General features: G+C 48.7%; 2 protein-coding genes across 2 annotated transcripts; one reads left to right on the top strand and one right to left on the bottom strand.

The window, feature by feature from the left end:
* Positions 1–653: 653 nt before the first annotated feature.
* GID4 (GID complex subunit 4 homolog) lies at positions 654–12,736 on the bottom strand. The gene is made up of 6 exons (XM_048493008.1): positions 12,381–12,736; positions 7,049–7,108; positions 6,826–6,933; positions 5,408–5,509; positions 4,860–4,990; positions 654–4,522 (listed from the first exon to the last, which is right to left on the bottom strand). The coding sequence occupies exons 1-6, from the start codon at positions 12,708–12,710 to the stop codon at positions 4,459–4,461; spliced, it is 795 nt and encodes a 264-aa protein (XP_048348965.1). The 5' UTR covers positions 12,711–12,736; the 3' UTR covers positions 654–4,458.
* Positions 12,737–12,785: 49 nt separating this feature from the next.
* On the top strand, positions 12,786–18,171 carry ATPAF2 (ATP synthase mitochondrial F1 complex assembly factor 2). The gene is made up of 8 exons (XM_048493006.1): positions 12,786–13,503; positions 13,651–13,695; positions 14,057–14,202; positions 14,569–14,666; positions 14,867–14,947; positions 15,398–15,510; positions 15,838–15,953; positions 17,398–18,171. The coding sequence occupies exons 1-8, from the start codon at positions 13,371–13,373 to the stop codon at positions 17,533–17,535; spliced, it is 870 nt and encodes a 289-aa protein (XP_048348963.1). The 5' UTR covers positions 12,786–13,370; the 3' UTR covers positions 17,536–18,171.
* The last annotated feature ends 27 nt before the right edge of the window (positions 18,172–18,198 follow it).

The raw sequence follows: 18,198 nt of genomic DNA, 5'->3' as shown, positions 1-18,198 counted from the left end.
TCAGATCTTGGAAGTTCAGTAGGTGGGTCCTGGTTAGCATTTGGATGGGAGATCATCACGACAGTCAAGGGATGCAAGTGGCAAATGGCCTCTGTACGTCCCTTGCCTTGAAAACCCCATGGCTGGGGGTAGGAAACTCCTAAAAGTTTGGGAAATGGGGCTGATTGGCAGCTGCCATTGCCTTGTCCCAGAGACTGCTGAATCAAAAGTTGACTCGCAGAGATAAAATGACCCTCCATGAATTTGTCACCCCACATCAACTAAATAGGCTGCATTGTTCTCTAAGGGAACTGGTATGAAGCAACGGGTGGAAGGCTGCTAGGGAGACTTTTCAAGGACACTTGAGAAGGCTTTGGGCTCTGTGTGTTTCTACCCACAGTCCTCCTAAGAGTTTCGAGAAGCCCCACTGGCCACCCTTCCCCACTGTCTCTTCCCAACAGCTCTGTGAGGTAGGCCAAGCCGAAAATTTGGGACTGGCCCAAGGTCTCCCAGTGAGCAGAGCGGGGTTTGGGAAACGGCTCTCCCAGGTTCCAATCTTGACCTCTTAACAGTAGTTAACACATTTGCTTCGCACGTAGTAAGTCCTGGCCTTTGGTCCCCCCCAAAAGCCATGCCAAATGTTTTTTTAAAAAAGGACACGCATACAGTCCCCATTAAGACATTTTTTTCTCTTTTATTTGGACACCGATAACTCTGCAAACCCCGCAGAACCTTCTCAGCACATTGTCTATAAATATTCTTTGATACTCTGATTTACAAGTTAGCTTTATAAAAACTCCTCAAACCCCCCCCCAACCCAACCCCATTCCGAGTCCAAATATTCCCCACGTCATAGGCAACACTGGCTGTAACGCGACCCGGCTTGTGATATCCACCTCGAGACTAAAGCAATCACTTTTTAGTCCTTTCCTTTTGACATCTAGCAAAATGTATAAAAAGGGGTGAATTGAAGGGATGGGGGAGGGGGGAAGAGAACCAAAAAGCAGGGCATAAAGAAAAAGGCTCTTGTTCTGAAAAACCCAAGGAACGTATTTCCTTTTTTAAAATGCTCTGCTGTACACATTTATTTTTAAAGAACCAGGAGGCTTTGGGTGGAATCACTGAATTGGGGTCTGACCCTAAGAACTCTGCAAATATCACAGCAACAGAAAATGGTCTGGGGCTTGACTAATTTTGCTTGCAAAAGGCCAACATTTTCTTTAAAATAGCGTGAAGAACCGGCTGAACTGCAAAAGACAAATCCCGGGAAGTCAGCAACAATTCTTTCCCTAAACTGTTTGGAAGGGCGGGACGCAGCCAGAGGGCTTCCCCCACGGCATTGGAAAGATCTGGGGAACGAAACATGCTTGGCTTGAAAGGAGAATGCAGTTCAACAGGAATTAGCCTCTCATTTCTGGGCCCTGGCCAGGATCCAGGGCCCTACAGGTAGACCTACGGGGTTCTTAAGTTTCCTTTCCGGGCAGACATCTTTAAATTGCTTTCCAAAAGTCTTAAGGAATCTGTCGCCCATTTTAGTTCTCTCTCTTTTCTTTTTCAATCTGCTGTGTAAATAAACAGAACTTGCAGAGAGCTGGGGAGGGACCTGAGGTTGTGGAAACACAACCCACCCCCCTATTTGGAACTAACAGTTGTATTCGTAACACTCTTAGCCCATATTTTTCTTTTTAAAGATGGGGTGCTTTGTCCACTATAAATAGGAGATAGAAGGCAAACATAAAATCCCACTGGGGAGTGGGGGTCAGGTAAACAGAAGACCCTCACACACAGCTCTGGAGCAGATTTAAATGACCAAAAGCATCACTGAATTAGTATTTTCTCCCTCCCACAATAATAGCTTTTCATTCAATGGGCGTCATACCAAGGAAAGAACTCCACTCAAGGTATGCCAAGCAAAAACTAGACTCAACTCATAAGCAAGCATAAGGCTGCCTGTCACGCTCTGCTCCTGTGGCAGCAAATCATGGCCTCTTAGCTTATTAATGTATTTCAGGCCTTCTGCAAAAGGTACGTGACTCCTGGCTTCTTACTGGTCCAACCTGGAAAGGCAGCAAACACATCTCCTAGTGCATTTGCATGTTTGCTTTTCTGGGTGGCCCGCTAGCAGATGACGCCCAGCAAGGCAGGGAAATGGATCTAACGTTAACGTGAACACTCAATTCTCCAAAGGGGATCTGTAGAGGCCATACCCGCTCTCTTTTCTGGTTTTGAGAAGGCATCGTAGTTAACGACCACATCCCAAAGGATTCCAGACCATCTTTTCGGAAGATTGCAGATTTCACAATGGATCCGCTGAGGATTCGCTCCTGAGACCTGAGCTGCTTGCCCTGCGCGTTCTGAAGCCTGCATCCTTGCCTCTTCAAAACAAAAGGTGACAGGCACAGGGCAGTGAAATGCAGGCTTTCTTCCGCTGTGGCATTCAAGCTCTCTTGCCAGGTCTGTGTTGGAGACTGTCCCTTGCGTTTTATTCCAAACGCTTGATTTAAAATAAAGATGCCTTCAAGACCCTCACATTTCCATTAATTGAGGAATTAGCAATTCGGCCCCACAGAGAACAATATATTGCCCACCCCTCACAGCAAGCTTGAATAAGGAAGCAGAAATTTGTAACAGACTTTGCTTTAAAAAGCAAATAATTGAAAGTTTGCTTGAAAGTTGTAATTAATTTTTTTTTAAATCCTGCAAAGGTTCAGCTACCGGAGGGGGGCAATCTTGTACGGATTCTCTCATTCCACCTGCAGTGAAGCTAGACAGCTAAAACCTGTCCAAGTTACGCACTTTCCTCATTTTGTATAATTCACTATAGAAAGGAGCGACACAAAGTTATAAAGTCTGTGCTCCCCCGCCCCAATTGGCCATCTTTTGGATTTCGGACACGTTAACAGACTTTCTCCACCTGCTTTCAGGTATCTCTTTGGACCACAACATCTGTGAACTAGCTCGTCAGAAACTGCACTCATACCCAGTAGCACCTCCCAAACATTCATCCTGGACGACAGAATCTCGCTTCTGAACCACGTAGAATAAGAACCGTCCAGTGCCAGGCTCCACACGCGTGGTAGCCAAACCACAGCGCAACCTTTGACGGCCGGTTCTTCTCAGCCAGCAGGTCTCAATTTAAGCTTTGCCTTTGAATTTGTGTTAAGGGAAAAGAACTAGTTTTGCAAAGAGAGGAGATTTTTGCAAAGAGAGGCCCATGGATTGCATGTGGTTTCTCCGCTTGACCAATCAGGGGAACCGCGGTCCATTTCCACACACCCCACCCCCACAATAACAGACAAAATCAAATAGAAGTCAGCCCCAAGTCCAAACAAACCAATTAGAAAAAAACGACAACTTTTTCTTACGCTCCCCGTGCGTGCAAAATTTGGCACGTCAGCCTTGTGTGAGTGAACATCCAAGTCCTAGCAGAGCAGTTTTTATTTGATTTTTATGGGAAGGTTCTTTGTCTGAGAAGAATGTAGCAAATACCACATATATATATATATATATATATATTTAAATGCAGCATGAAGAATCGGAGCCGTGGGCCAGCTGGTTCGACTTGCACGCCACTGTTAAATGCTTGCCTCGGGGGCAGGCGGGAGTCAAAATGCTCCTGGGTTGTTACACAGAGATCACCCCTCCACACACTGACATTCACAGCCTCCCGCCCACCCCCACTCCCTGCAAACCCAGTAAAGTGTCACGACGAACCCTTGGTGTAGCATCCTTGGGGGATTACTGGTAAAACAGGCCATTTAAAAAAAAGTGTTCTCTGACTTGTCTTTAAAGTCCCTCCTTTTAATCTCTCAGTCTTTGCACGAGCAGAATTCCGTTTGCATTTTGACAGAACGGCTGAAGCAATTCCCTTTTGACGCGGTGAAGACAACTGCTTGGGCCCCCGCAATTGGCTCCCATCCCCGGGGAGGCCCCATCTTGCCGGCTCACGGTTAACAGACGGTTTGTCGGGCTCTGCTCCTTCGACCAATGGCTTCCTTGCAGCGGCTAAAGCTCAGAACCGAAAGTCGGGCCAGCTTCTAGTCGGAAAGCCAGCACACTCTCCGGGTGGCGACTCTTAAAGCCATCCCGTGCAAGGGACTGCTGGAAAAAAATCTGAATGGACAGGGAGGCGTTTTCCTCTATTCAAAGTGAAATCCAGTGAGGGCTAGCCAACTCCTCCCACCCAAAGAAAGACGCAGGAGGGGAGTGTACTCAGTGATAGACGGGATGCGCTGGGCAGTCAGAAAAAGATAATTGAAAAAAGGGAGCTTTAAAAGGAGGTTAAAGTTTTCATATATCCCCACGCAGCTGGAAGAAGCGCTGGGCTCCAACACCTGCATTCCTACAGCATTCTGGTTTCCCGGCAAAGGCGAGAGCCTAGAGCCTCCAGTTCCGACAGGGACGCAGCCGTCGTCTTCACGGAGACGTTCTCTTTCCCGGACCCCCTCTGCCCACCTCTCGCTATTGTCGTAATCACGGTCACCGGAATTCGTAAATGGGTGCGCTGTACTCGGGGACGTGGGTCAGATTTAGGGATTGGTACCTGTGGGAAAGCCAAAAAAAGGCACCTGAAGCGAAACAGCCTGTCCCTTATTTCTCTTTGCATTTGGACCTTGGGCTTTATTTAATCCACAGCTTTCCCTCCCTCTGAAGCCAAGAAGTTCACTTCTCAACCCATTTTCTTGTTCACGTCTGGGAAGGTTTGCTCTGCTGTCGTCAAGATAGAGACACAGACTGCATGCTTGGTTTCACCGGAGCAGGAGAAACAGCGGCAGTCCAGCCAGCGATCAGAAGCAGCGAGTAAGGGAAGCCTAAGAGGCTGCAGAGCAAAAAGCAAAACCCACCTGCCGGGGGAGAGACCAAAAGGTGGAATTTCTTACCATTCTGAGCTCCTGTGATAATAATAGCCCTCTATAGATGCCACAGATTTCTGGAAGCAGATGTAATAAAACCCGGCAAAAGAAGCCCCGCTGATGTCTTTAATGGTGTGATCAGGCACCAAGAACTGTTCCTGGGCAGAGAAAAAATTAAAAACGGCAGGAATAAGAACACAGAGAGTTAAAATAGCGTTGGAAGTGCGTGCGTGCGTGGTGACCTCGTCTGCGCTACACAAGGCGGGGCTGGAAACTTTTTAAAATAACATTTTTCTTTCTTTTCTTCTTCCATGTGTTGGGAGTGCACCAGCTAATCTGGTTCCCCAGATAAGCCTCCACAGCTCCAGTGGCAGAGCTGGGAATCAAACCTGGTTCTCCAGATTAGAGGGCACCTGCTCTTAACCACTACAACCACCAAGCAACCAGGGCTGCGAACATTTGCTTTCCAGATTGATCTTCGATGGCTCAACCTTTACTCGCTGCGATGCTGCCCTCTCAGTGCGACATCTTCAGCAAGGTACCCCCACCCCCCCAGTGGGAAAATGCATCTTTACCTTCCACCTCATGAAGACGAAGTCGTCATTCTTTAGAGCCTCGTAATCAAAGTCGTCTGAGTTAAATGTTTTTGCGTACTGGTAAAAGGCAGGAAACTTTCCCTGGAAGACAAATACAAAATCGCCACCCCCCACTCAATGCAGTGCTTCAGACAACGATCTTCATCCAGATGCATTCAAAGGTGTGGTTAGGTGAGCTCTCCCAGCCAGACTGGCACATTCGCCTTCTTTCCACAGGGCTCCTTCCATCACTGGGATGCAGAACTTCACCTCCCTTGAACCTCAGACTTAATGAAGTATTTTTCCATCTAGATATTCACACCCTGCTTTTCTCCCCAAGGAGAATCCAAAGAAGATTCTGCATCATTTTTTAAGCTTCCGCTGCATCCTCACAGCGACAATCCTGTAACGTCAGTTTAGCCACATGTACGTCAGCTCTCACTTCGTCAGCTCTCACCCAATGTCACCCGGTGAGAGCTGACGAAGAAGAATTTGGATTCGTATCCCACTTTTCTCTCTTGGAAGGGGGCTTACAAACTCAAGGGGGCTTACAAACTCCTTTTCCCTGCAAAAGACACCTTGTGAGGCAGGTGGGGCTGAGAAAGTTCAGAGAGAACTGTGACTGGCCAAAGATCACCCAGCAGGAATGTAGGAGTGGCGACCCAAATCCAGTTCACCAGGTAAGAGTCCACTGCTCATGTGGAGGAGTGGGGAATCAAACTCGGTTCTCCAGATTAGAATCCACCTGCTCTTAACCGCAACACCACGCGAGAAGCTTAATAGAAGCTGGTATGAGCAAAGGTCAGGACAATGCTAGGCAGGGGAAAACAGGTGAGTGAAAATTTGTTAGTAAGCCGCACGGGGCAGCATTCAGAGACCGTGTGCGATGCGGCCGCGACTGCTGTGGAGTCACCACCTACGTGAGGCCCTCAGAAAAGAGTCTTGAGTCGAAATGGGAATTGAGCCAAGTTTGATGGAAGGGAGATGGATTCTCTTGCTAAAATGATATGCCCGCTGTGCCACTTTAAGGATGCAGGGGACACCAACGCAGTACAGTGGTTACATTGCGCAATGGAATAATCCATTCCACAGGTCACAGGGAATTGCCGTGTCAGGGAGAAAGCTAGGTTACAGAGCCAGTGTCGTGTGGTGGTTAGAAATGTCCAACTGGGAGGAGCTAAGAGAACCCAGCTTGAATCTCCGCAGTCACTCAGTGGGTGATCCTGGGCCAGTCATACACTCCCAGCCTCACCTACCTCACAGGGATGCTGTGAAAGGTATGAATGAAATAAAGAAAATACAGTTTCTTACACAGAAGGGTCTTTTTTTTATAGAGCAACCCCCACCCCCCCTTCAGTCAGTTGAAAGAGTTCACTCCCCGTGACAGGGAAAAAGCAAGTCACACCGGGGGGACTCACCCAATGCTTACGGTCAACGTCTTCGTCCGCGTCCCACTTCCGTGTTAAGAACGGGTGCTTTTTACTGATTATTTCCCCTTCAAAGAAAGTTGTGAGGGTCGGATATTCCTGCAGGGGAGCAAAGTTGGAAAATCACCAACACTGAAAACCCCAGTCGGGTAAGCATACCTCTATTCTGTTCCCGGAGTGGCACCCTCGGTCTCCCGTGTGCCCCCACGCTTACCTCCGTAAGGCCTTTAATCTTCAAGTAGCCGCAGAGATAGGAATTCTCCTTGTCCACATGCTGGAAAAGAAAGGAATGCCCTCCTGTTAATTATGCATGCTCGGGGGCAACTGAGTAAACCAAGTTGGGAAGGCAGGGTGCTAAAAGTGCCACCCACGTACCCCAGCCTGAGCTCTTTGAAAGAAAAATGGGGTAGAAAATGAAGAAAGGAACAAGGGAAAGATGGAGGAATCGGAAACCACAAGGGAACCCCGAAAATCAAGGTTCGTTGAGCCCAGCGTCTTGTTTCCCAATACCGGCAAAATCAGAAGTCTCCTTGCAAGTAGGGAATGCAAGATACTGGTCCTCACTGTTAGTGGTTAGGCTGGCACACTACGAACCAGGAGACACGGGTTCAAATCCCCACTCTGCTATGAAAGCTTGCTTTGGGGCCCTTGGCTCAGGCACCTAACCATTCAGATCCTCTGAAGATGCCAGCCACCGATGCAGGCGAAACGTCGGGAGAGAACGCTGCTAGAACACGGCCATACAGCCCGGAAACCACACAGCAGCCCACCTAACCATTCTCAGTCTGTCCTACCACGCAAGATTGTTTTTGGAGATAGTGGAAGGGAGGAGGTGAACCACCTTGGGTCCGCGCCAGGGAGAAAAGCGAGGTATTAATTGAGGAAAATAAACAAAATAAAACAATTCAGGGGTTGTTCATCAAGATCCAGCCTAGCTGTGGGGACACAATAAGCTGCTGATAAACCTTAGCCATGAATTCAGCTGCGCGGGGCTGGTTGGCTGCAAATTTACAGTTAATGCATTAAAGGTAATGTGCTGTTTTTATCCCCCATGCAGAGAAACCTTCCAAAGCCAAAAATCGGGGAGCCTGTCAGCTAAATTAAGGTAACGTTGGGAAAATATTGGTGGTTGCTAAGCAACAGAAGGCTGCTTTCTCTAAAGCGCGGCTCTGCGCCAGTCAGAAATGTTTCATGTGCATTTCACACTGTTCCAGACGCAACGAGACACAGTGACCAGTGGCTGCTATTCACATCCAATGTTCTGGACCGGGGAGATTTCTGGACCGACTCCGATACCCCCTCCCCCCGCAAGCACTGCATGCATTTCTCCCCACATCCCCTGGACAGTTTTACCAGTATTTGTTTTTCCAGAAGGGAAGAACAGGCAGGGGATACCACCTTGGGTTTCCAAAGTGGCAACCACACAGCAAGGAAACTGACTCATTCCCCGCCACGCAAGCAGCTGCTGGGCTGCGTGCTTGCCGCTGATCCGGATGATTCCCACAAACCAGACACCGGAGGAAACACTCTCTGACTGCAATACCAGAGTCTCCCCCCCCAAACCCCTGCTTCTGCTTCCAAACATCCAACTCCCAGCGCCAGCTGTTTAGCCTTAGACCATCCCTTTCCCTCCTCCCCTGTTCTCATTTCCCCTGATCAACATAGATTGTTTATTGAAAATGCTTCTTTTCCACCCAAGCAGGGTCTCCCAAGTTGGCGAGCGTCAAACGTGAAATCACGTACAATAATTCAATAATGTACCATTCAACAACAGCTGACGAACACACAAACACATCAAAATAAGGAAGGGCGGCTTGACATATAGGTACATCAAACAAAACAGAAAAAGACTTCACTGACACGCAGAAGACAATGATAAGGACATCCATCAGAAGAGCCCCGTTAGATCAAAGCTGCGAGGATCATTATTGATGCATGGGGTGAGATCACATGACAACATTTACTAGGGTGGTCTGTTTATGAGCGATTCTTGATACTACGAAAAATAACTATCAGCGGGACTCTGAAATAGACCAGGGGTCTGCAACCTGCGGCTCTCCAGATGCTCATGGACTACAATTCCCATCAGCCCCTGCCAGCATGGCCAATTGGACCATTGCAGACCCCTGCTAATTGGTATTCATTGGACTAAGATTTATGATAATTTCCCAGTTATTGTGGCTCACCTCCCACCCTTTGATTACCAAGGTGGCTCACCTCCTCCCTTCCACTTTCTCCAAAAACAATCCCACGAGGTAGGACAGACTGAGAATGGGTAGGTAGCTGACCCAAGGTCCCCAAAGCAAAGCTGTACACGTTGCTATGCGTGTTTTGCGCTTCTGCACATTCACTGTCGCATTTTAATGAATATTTGCACTAAAGCTTAGCTCCTTGTTGCCATAGGCAGCCAGGATATGGTGGGAGTACTCATTTTACAGACCTCAGAAGGCTGGATCAACCTTGAGCCGGCTACCTGAAACTGACTTCTGTCAGGATTGAACTCATGAGCAGGTCACCTCTCTGCCCCATGGGGCTTCACTCTCTAGGTACCCAGAAAGAGAAGCATAGAAAGGTTTGCCTGTGGCTGTTTACATCACTACTACCGATGTCCACAGCTAGTGTAGAAAAGACACAAGCATGCATGCAAACAGATGGTTTCATAGGTAGTCATGCTGGTTTGCAACAGAATAGCTAGAATCGAGTCCAGAAGTCCCCTCAGAGAGCACAAGATTTTGGGAGGGATGAGCTTCCGAGGGTCAAATCTCTCTTCATCAGATACAAATCGGAAGATCCTGGAGCCTTTCTAGCTATGCTGCCTAACATTCTGCCTCTCTTCCCCCCAACATTTCTCCCACCTGAGCTGTAAAAGGTTCAGGGATCTCCACTTCTACTTGTACCTGAGAAAGTGTTGGCTCTCAAAAGCACCTGAAAATCTCGTTGATCTCGGAAGAGCTAGAGTTGAATCTGTAAAGCCGATCTCAACATTGTGACTAACAATGCCAAGGCAGGCTCCTACAAAGGGAGTGAATGCAGGACACTTATTTTCAAGGGGGGAGGGGGGACTTAGAAAAGCTAGATTCAAGTACCCAAGCACCTCAGAGAGGAGCAAGATATTCAGCGTATGAGCAGATGAGTGGGTAAGCACACATAAAGAAAGGAAATGCCCGTGTGGCATGGGTTCTGTGGAAACAGTATCTCATATGCTGTTGAATTGTCCTTTTTATGAAATAGGTAGGAAGAAGCACATAATCCCCTTCCTGCATGGAAGTGAAGGCATTACAGATAAACAGAAGGTGATATATCTTTTAAACAGCCACAACTACAAGCTGTTGGAAGCGGTGGCTAAATTTTTAAATGGTGTTATTTTAACTCGTCAGAAGTTGTAAAGTTGTAAAGGCTGTTATTATCTTGCTAAGTTAATCTTAAACTATTTATATGCCATTAAAGGTATTCGAAATCGAAGAGTGGGTAAGCTAAAGCACCTGAAAATCTTGATGGCCTCGAAAGTCCTTCCTCATACATAAACATATGTACAGACCGATACATATACAAATATACACACAGTGGTGACAGAAAGTGCTGCCAAGTCACAGCTGATTTATGGTGACCCCACGGGGTCAAGAGACCACTGCAGAAAAAGAGTTTGTTTTTTTTGCCCTGCTTTTCTCTACCTTTAAGGAGTCTCAAGCGACTTACAATTGTCTTCCCTCCCCTTCCCCACAACTGGCACCTTGTGAGGTAAGTGGGGCTGAGAGAGTTGAGAGAGAACTGTGATTGGCCCAAGGTCACACAGAAGGCTTCAAGTGGAGGAGTGGGGAATCAAGCCCAGTTCTCCAGTTAGAGATTGATACTCTAAATTACTACACCACACTGGTTTGCCATTGCCTGCTTCTGCATCATGACACTGAACTTCCTTGGTGGTCTCCCATCCAAGCTCTAACAAAGACCAACCCTGCCAGAGAAGAGAAGAGTTTGGATTTAAGAAGCTTCCGAGTCTCCTGTAAGGAGACTCAAGACAGCTTTCAAACTCCTTTCCCTTCCTCTCCCCACAACAGACACACTGGGGGTGGGGGGGTTGAGAGAGCTGCGAAGAACTGTGACTGGCCCAAGGTCACCCAAGAGGAACGTAGGAGTGCGGAAATACATCTGGTTCACCAGATAAAAGTCCACAACTCATGTGGAGGAGTAGAGAGTCAAACCCGGTTCTCCAGATTAGAGTCCACCTGCTCTTAACCACTACACCCCTCTGGCTTTTGAGATCTCATCAGGTGGGGTTAGCCTAGGCCGTAGACCATCCAGGTCAGGCAAGGGACAAACAGAGATGGTTTGCCATTGCTTCCTCCTGTGTAGGCCATGGACTTCTTTGATAATCTCCCATTGAATTACAGATCAGTTTTCCATTGAATATATTACAGATCAGTTTTCCATTGAATATATATTTACAAACACACACGTATACATATGCGCACATATATACCGTGTTTCCCCGAATATAAGACAGTGTCTTATATTAGTTTTTGCTCCCCAAGATGCGCTATGTCTTATTTTCAGGGGATGTCTTATTTTTCTGTGTTCTGTTCGTCGGGCATGCTTCCAAACAAAAACTTTGCTATGTCTTACTTTTGGGGGATGCCTTATATTTTGCACTTCAGCAAAACCTCTACTATGTCTTATTTTTCGGGGATGTCTTATATTAGGGGAAACAGGGTATGCCTAATATACATGCACACGCTAAGACCTGCATTCATACATATTCAGCGAGACAGAATGTGTTCAAAAACATGTGGGTACACCTATATACACATGCATTCAGATCTACTCACACAGACATTCATATATATATACACACACTCACATATATCAGTGAAAGTATTCATGTATATTCAGCGAGAGTGTGTATAAATGTGTGTGCACATGTATATACATAGGCACACATAAGTTTATCCCTTGATATACACACCAATATCTGCATTCCTATATATTCAGTGTATAAATATGTGTGTGTATAAGTTATACATGTACACACACACTCATGACCTCATATGCCTTGATATACATACACACACTAATACCTACATTCCTATATATTCAGTGAGAGACAATGCATGAGTGTGTATAAACGTGTATGCACATGTGCAGTATTCATATGCACACGTGTTTATTATCCCTTGCTATGCTTAAGACACTAGTACCTGCATTCCTACTCAGTTAAAAAATGTGTATAAATATGTGTGTGCGTATGGCTCTATATTTACACACACATGTGCGTGCACGTGTATAAATACGTGCACGCGCGTATAGCATTTACGTGTATAAGTGCACGTGTGTATAGCTCTGTATTGACACACATGTTCACCCACGCACACGCACGCGCTCATATATATTGAGAAAGCGTACACACGAGTGAGAGCGCACATGCACGCCCACGTATGTACATGCATGCGCGCGCCACCCACTCGCATACACCCACGCACGTGCCCGCGCATTCCGACGGAGGCGCGCCGAGACTTCCACCCCCCCCCCCCCCCCCCCCCCGGCTTGCGGACCTGGACGACGACCTCGACCTCGTAGGCGTTGCCCTTGGAGCGCTGCTGCCCGCGGAACTTGGCGCCGCTGTAGAGGCGGCTGGTGCTGACGCCCGGCTGGGCCGTGTTGATGGGCGGCGGCGGCTCCAGGCGGGCGGCGGTGGCGGCGCCGGGCAAGGGCGGCGGCAGCGGCGGGGGCGGCGGGCAGCAGCAGGCGCTCCGCACGGGCATGGCGGGCGAGTCTCCCGGCGCCAGCGCGACGACGCCCCCCGCCGCCAGCCTCGGCCGCCCTCCGGCCTCCCCGTCGCGGCGTCTCCCCCGCCACCTCACAGGCCGCCGTGGCCGCGTCATCTCCCCGCGCCGCTCCCGATTGGCCCGCCGCCCGCGCACCGCCGCCCCATTGGCCCGGCTTTATAGGACGCCGGCCCGGCCACGGCGGCCGCGAGGGGACAAAACGCGTTGCGGGAAATGCTTCCGCCCGGGGCAAGATGGCGGCGCCCATGAGACAGCAGGGCTGGAATGTCATTGCAGGAAGAATTAGGGGCTGAGAGTAGATCGGTGGGGAGCGGGGGGGCTGGAAGGCTTGGAAAGCGCCCTCTCCCGTAAAGGGTCCGGGCTGGAGAGAGCTGAGCCAGGATTTCCCCGCAGAGATTTGCAGGGCTGCAAATTTCCAGCTCCCCAGTTCATACAAAATAAGGGCAGAGCAATCTGCGGAGACTGCTGGTCTTCTCAAACCTTCCTTTATATTGTCTGCCCACCCCTGTAAAAATTTGCACTGGGTCTAATGGCTGCAAGTTAAATAACTTAGAGCCACAGTATATTTCTGCGTATATATACATACACACACGTGCATTTTAGAGCAAAATACTTATGCATGCTAGATTGCAAGTGGTAGATGTGTTGCATGTGTATTTTAATACTAGCCAGGGGCCACTTGGTGGAGTGAGTCTTTTGGAAGAGAGCAAAGTCTCTGTGGGTGGGTCGCTTCACTTTCCTTCCTGACCCTTCACAATGTGGAGTGGCAGTTTGCAGAGCGTGCTCGCTGGTGTTCCCGCCGCAGTCCGGTGTCGACGCCCGGTTCTCTTTGCTCGCCGGCTGGTGTTTTGGCAAGTGGATTTGAGGCAGGCATATACGCCACAGCCAGGTAAGATTACAGGCAGAGTTTGGCTTGCTGTAACGGGGCTGGGTGAGAGGTAATGCCATGACATGGATAGAGCTATCCTGATCTCATCAAATCTTGAAAACTAAGGTTTCATTTGTCTCCTGACCAGACATACTTTTGCCTTCTCAGAAAGGAAACGGTTTTACCAGAATGTTAACATCTCCCAAGGTGAAGGTAAGTTTTTCCTCAAATTTTAGCTTTCTGCTGTTATTTCAATGCCTGGAATAAATTTATCTGGACTGTGTCCTATCTCAAGGGGGTTTAGGCTGATAGGCAGGGGACTTTGGGTCTCTGGTACAGCTGTTTGTTAATCACTGTTGTTAGCCTCATTTTATCTGTATAAGCTGGTCAAATGACCAAATAAAGAATGACCGGGCACCTCCTTCCAGGCAAAATTGAGTACAAAGTTAGGAGAATGCCGGGCTCAGACAATAGGACTCAGGAAAATCGGGACTGCCCAAACCCCATATTACCATTCTAGCTGCAGACTGGGTAACTTTCTAAAATATATACATTTAAAAACTTTCTCCTTTAGGCGGTTTTGAAATCAACCTGGACCATCGGAAGCTGAAAACTCCCCAGAATAAGATCTTCATGGTACCCAGCAAGCCTTTGGCTCTTGCAGTGGCGACGGAGTGGGATTCACAGCGGGACACTATCCAGTTTTTCACCATGCACCTGGTGAGTCCAACAGTTCTCTTTCTCTTGCGTTCTTATTCTGCTGTTTTCCTGCAAGGGTGACAAATGTAGTTCTCCACCTCCATCCCAGCCTGATGGTCAGGAAGTTCTTCCTAATGTTTAGGTGGAATCTTTTTTCCTGCACCTTGAATCTGTTACTCTGTGTCCTAGTCTCTGAGGCAGAAGAAAACAAGCTTGCTCCCTCTTCGACATGGCATCCCTTCAAACATTTAAACATAGCTATCATGTCCCCCCTTAACTTTCACTTCTCTAACCCTAACCCTAACCATCCCCAGTTCTCTAAGTCTCTTTTCGTAGGGCATAGGGAGGTGGGGATGTTTAGTTCATAATCCATCCCTTTCTTTTCAGACGACTTTATGTAACACAGCTCTGGACAACCCATCGCAGAGAAGCAAAGAACAGCTCATCAGGGCGGCCGTGAAGTTCCTGGAGACAGACACCATCTGGTAGGAGTGCTTCTGACATTTGTTGCAGGCTGGGGAGTCCCTTAAATTAGCATGCCAGGACAAAGCATGAAGACTGAGGATGGGGCTGGGCAGGGGCGCAGAGGGCAAAACAGGGCAACTGGCACAGATGCAGCTTCAGCGTGGCTGAACAGTCCAGTGACCGGCTGTGTGTTCTTCTTGCCCTTTCGGGGATGCTGCAGCTATCGTGTGGAGGAGCCGCCTGCCTTGGTGGAATTGCAGAAAAATGAATGGGATCCTGTCATTGCATGGGCGGAAAAGAGGTGAGTGGGTGCAAAAGGAACCCCCCCCCCCGAAATAGGCACAGGATTCTGGCACACCACCACCCCCGCAAATACCAACGGCTTGTATCACAAGAGAGTTGATGCATTGTCGAGGACTTTCACGGCCGGAATCACTGGAGCAAGCTATATGGCCATATTCCAGTAGCATTTTCTCCTGACGTTTTCGCCTGCATCTGTGGCTGGCACATTTAGAGGATATTTCGATGACAGTAGAATTCACTACCTCGCAGTGTGGAGGAGTCTCCTCCTTTGGAGGTTTTTAAACAGAGGCTGGATGGCCATCTGTCAGGAGTGCTTTGATGGTGTGTTCCTGCATTGCAGGGGGCTGGACATGATGGCCCTTGGGGTCTCTTCCAACTTTATGATTCTAGATCCCAGCAGATCTAACCTGTGATCTCTTTATTCTCCTCCTTCCCCACCCTCAACCAGGTACAACGTCACCATCGGCTCTTCAACCAGCATCATGGGGCCCAGCATCCCGCAAAGCACCAAAGACACCTTTGCCAGCCACCTTGCATCATACAACACATGGGCTTTGCATGGTACAGACAGGGCAGCTTCCCACATTTTTCCATAATTGTTCCCCCACCCCATTTCCCATTTGCAGTGTTTTCTAAGCCAGTGGGAAGTCTCCTTCCCGAGATCAAAAGTCCTGAGCCTCCTCATCTTGCTGCGGGGCGGTGGGGTGGGGTTTGGGATGGGGAGGCCAAAGGTCGAGGAACCCTGCCTCTCCCCAGTCTAAACTGCATGAAACTGCTTGGGCAATTTTTGATAGCCTTTAATCTTTGTGACCTGGGGAGGTGCGTGAACCAGTGGTGGAAGCTGCTTCACATGGCGAGCGCAACCGCAACGTTTTTCCCTCTCGCCAGGCATAGAATACATGATAGCCCAGCTGAAGTCTCTGATTCTCTCGATGGGCCTCGTAGACAAGCAACTGACGGTGGAGCAAGCTGTCTTGTTATCTCGCCTGGAGGAGGAATACCAGGTGAGTCTCCCCCCAGCTCAATCCAGAACTTCAGTAGCGCCTTTTAAAATTTTGGGGACGGGATTCCCAGCCATGCACTGTGGGGAGATGTCGTGTGCTCTGAGCGGGCCTCCTCTCGTTTTAAAGCAGCACAGAGGGCTCCAGACCCCTTGTGCAGGGAGGGCACGGACTTGCAGTGGGTGAAGGCAGGGGCCGGAGCATCCGTTTGACTGGCAGGGCTTGAATCCAGCTTTGGTTGCTTGGACGAGGTTCTTCTCTCTGCATACGGGGCCCTGAAATCCCTCAAAATCTTCTCCCCAAGAATGTGTAGAAAACAAAATGCTGGAATTTAGAATCGAGGCAGCCAGGGTTCTGCACCATGTGCAGAAGCGATGCAAATGAAAACTGTGTTTTCGTGCATGACCTTATCGCAGATGATTCAGTTTGTTTTCACTAAGCTTGGCCCCCTTGGAGTGAGTTATAAATTATGCAGATTATTTACCTACTTTGCATGGTTTGCACTCTTTCTGCCAGTCAAGTGCATTGGGGGGTGGGGGTGGGGGAATTGCTATAAAGGTGGGGGATTGCTACCTGCCAAGCGTCAACTGTTATCTGCTTACAATAATCCTTCCCTTTCTGGGTTTCTGCTTCCATGCTTTCAAACTCATCTTGCTAAGCAGGAATAAAAGTCTGCACCAGTCACAGGAGATAAATAAAATAAGGCCGATGGTGCAAAAGAAAGGGTGGAGATATATTTTATTACTCAGTTGTTCTTACTCAGTCTATTACCGATCTTATATTCTTCTTTTTAAAAGCCTCTGTAAGATTAGCAGAAGCCTCTGGGGTGAAGTGTATCGGGAATTTCAACTGAGAAATAAAATATATATATTTATATATAGCTATATATATATATTTTATATATATATATATATATATATAGCTAGGAGCGGGTGCTTGTCCAACAGGAAGGCTGGCATTTTCAGGATCCCAGCTTCTGTATGTGATAGTTTTTGCACTGGTGTGGGGCAGCTGTTCAATAAGAACATCAGAAAGAGCCTGCTGGATCAGACCAGAGTCCATCTAGTCCAGCACTGCTACTCACAGTGGCCCACCTGGTGCCTTTGGGAGCTCACATGCAGGAGGTGAAAGCATGTATCCCTCCACTGTAAAGATACCAGGTCCTTCCATGGTTTTTCTGATGGAATGAAACAAGCGTTGCAGAAATGTTTTATGACATGACATGGAAGATGCCAGATAGTGTAGGGAATGAACTGGGAGTTTTTAAAACTTAGGAATCTGCTGCCAATAACAGCCCATAGGGGAGTTGACGGCTCCTCCCCCAGGACTCGAGGGATTGGTCACATTTTTTTGAGGACAGCCTCCCATCTGGAAGACTGACACCCCCAGACTGGGGCAGGATTGATGGTTTTCTCGTGACCCGTTTCGCCCATTTCTCTTTCTCCAGATCCGGCGCTGGGGGAATGTGGAGTGGGCCCACGACTACGACGTTTACGACTTGCGCGCCCGCACGGCCGCCGCTACCCTTTTTGTTCACTTGTGTTCGGAGACGTCCACCGTCAAGCAAAAGCTGCTGCAGGACTGAGGCTGGGGAGGCGGAGGAGGGGCTCCTGTCGGATGGACAGCTAGTAGAACGACTGACAGTGCTGGACCACTGGTGGTGATGAAACGCCCATGCCTCCTGAGACTCAGAGACTAGCAATGCGCCAAACTTAGCTTCATTCTTCCTGTGGGTTGATGCTGACCCTGTTGCCCGGGTCCATTCCTCTGGTGGCCTTCAGTTAACGGCCGACGGTGTTCTAAGAGTCTTGGCTGTCTGTGTGGACCTTTCCCTGCCCTCCCAGTGAGCCCCTTGTTTTATTTTGGGAAATGAAGGGCTGTGCTGAGCTCATCAAGAACCAAAAAGGCTCCCCTATCCTGACCAGGGACAGCTCCGCCACCTGTCTCAAACGGCCAGTTGCTGCTACTCGGAATTAAAATGGAGGCGGGACCCAGTCTGGGTTCTCCAAAACCTTTCAAGACTTTTAACCAGCTGAAGGGCCTGTCCCGCTTCTGGGGAGGTGCCCGTTCCTGGCCCCCCTCGTATGAGTCCCTGGCCCCAGCAGACCAGTCCTGTCCTGGCTCCACTTGAGCCTGCTAAAATTGTTCCTGCAGTGGACCAAGAGTGGCCTGCCCCCTCCCACCCTCCACTTTGAATTAAAGTCTGCTGTCTGCCACACTGCGCAACTTGTCTGAACATTTTAATAAA

Source organism: Sphaerodactylus townsendi, linkage group LG04 (assembly GCF_021028975.2).
Source record: "Sphaerodactylus townsendi isolate TG3544 linkage group LG04, MPM_Stown_v2.3, whole genome shotgun sequence".
Taxonomy (NCBI): Eukaryota; Metazoa; Chordata; class Lepidosauria; order Squamata; family Sphaerodactylidae; genus Sphaerodactylus; species Sphaerodactylus townsendi.
This window is presented reverse-complemented; position numbering and strand designations above follow the sequence as displayed.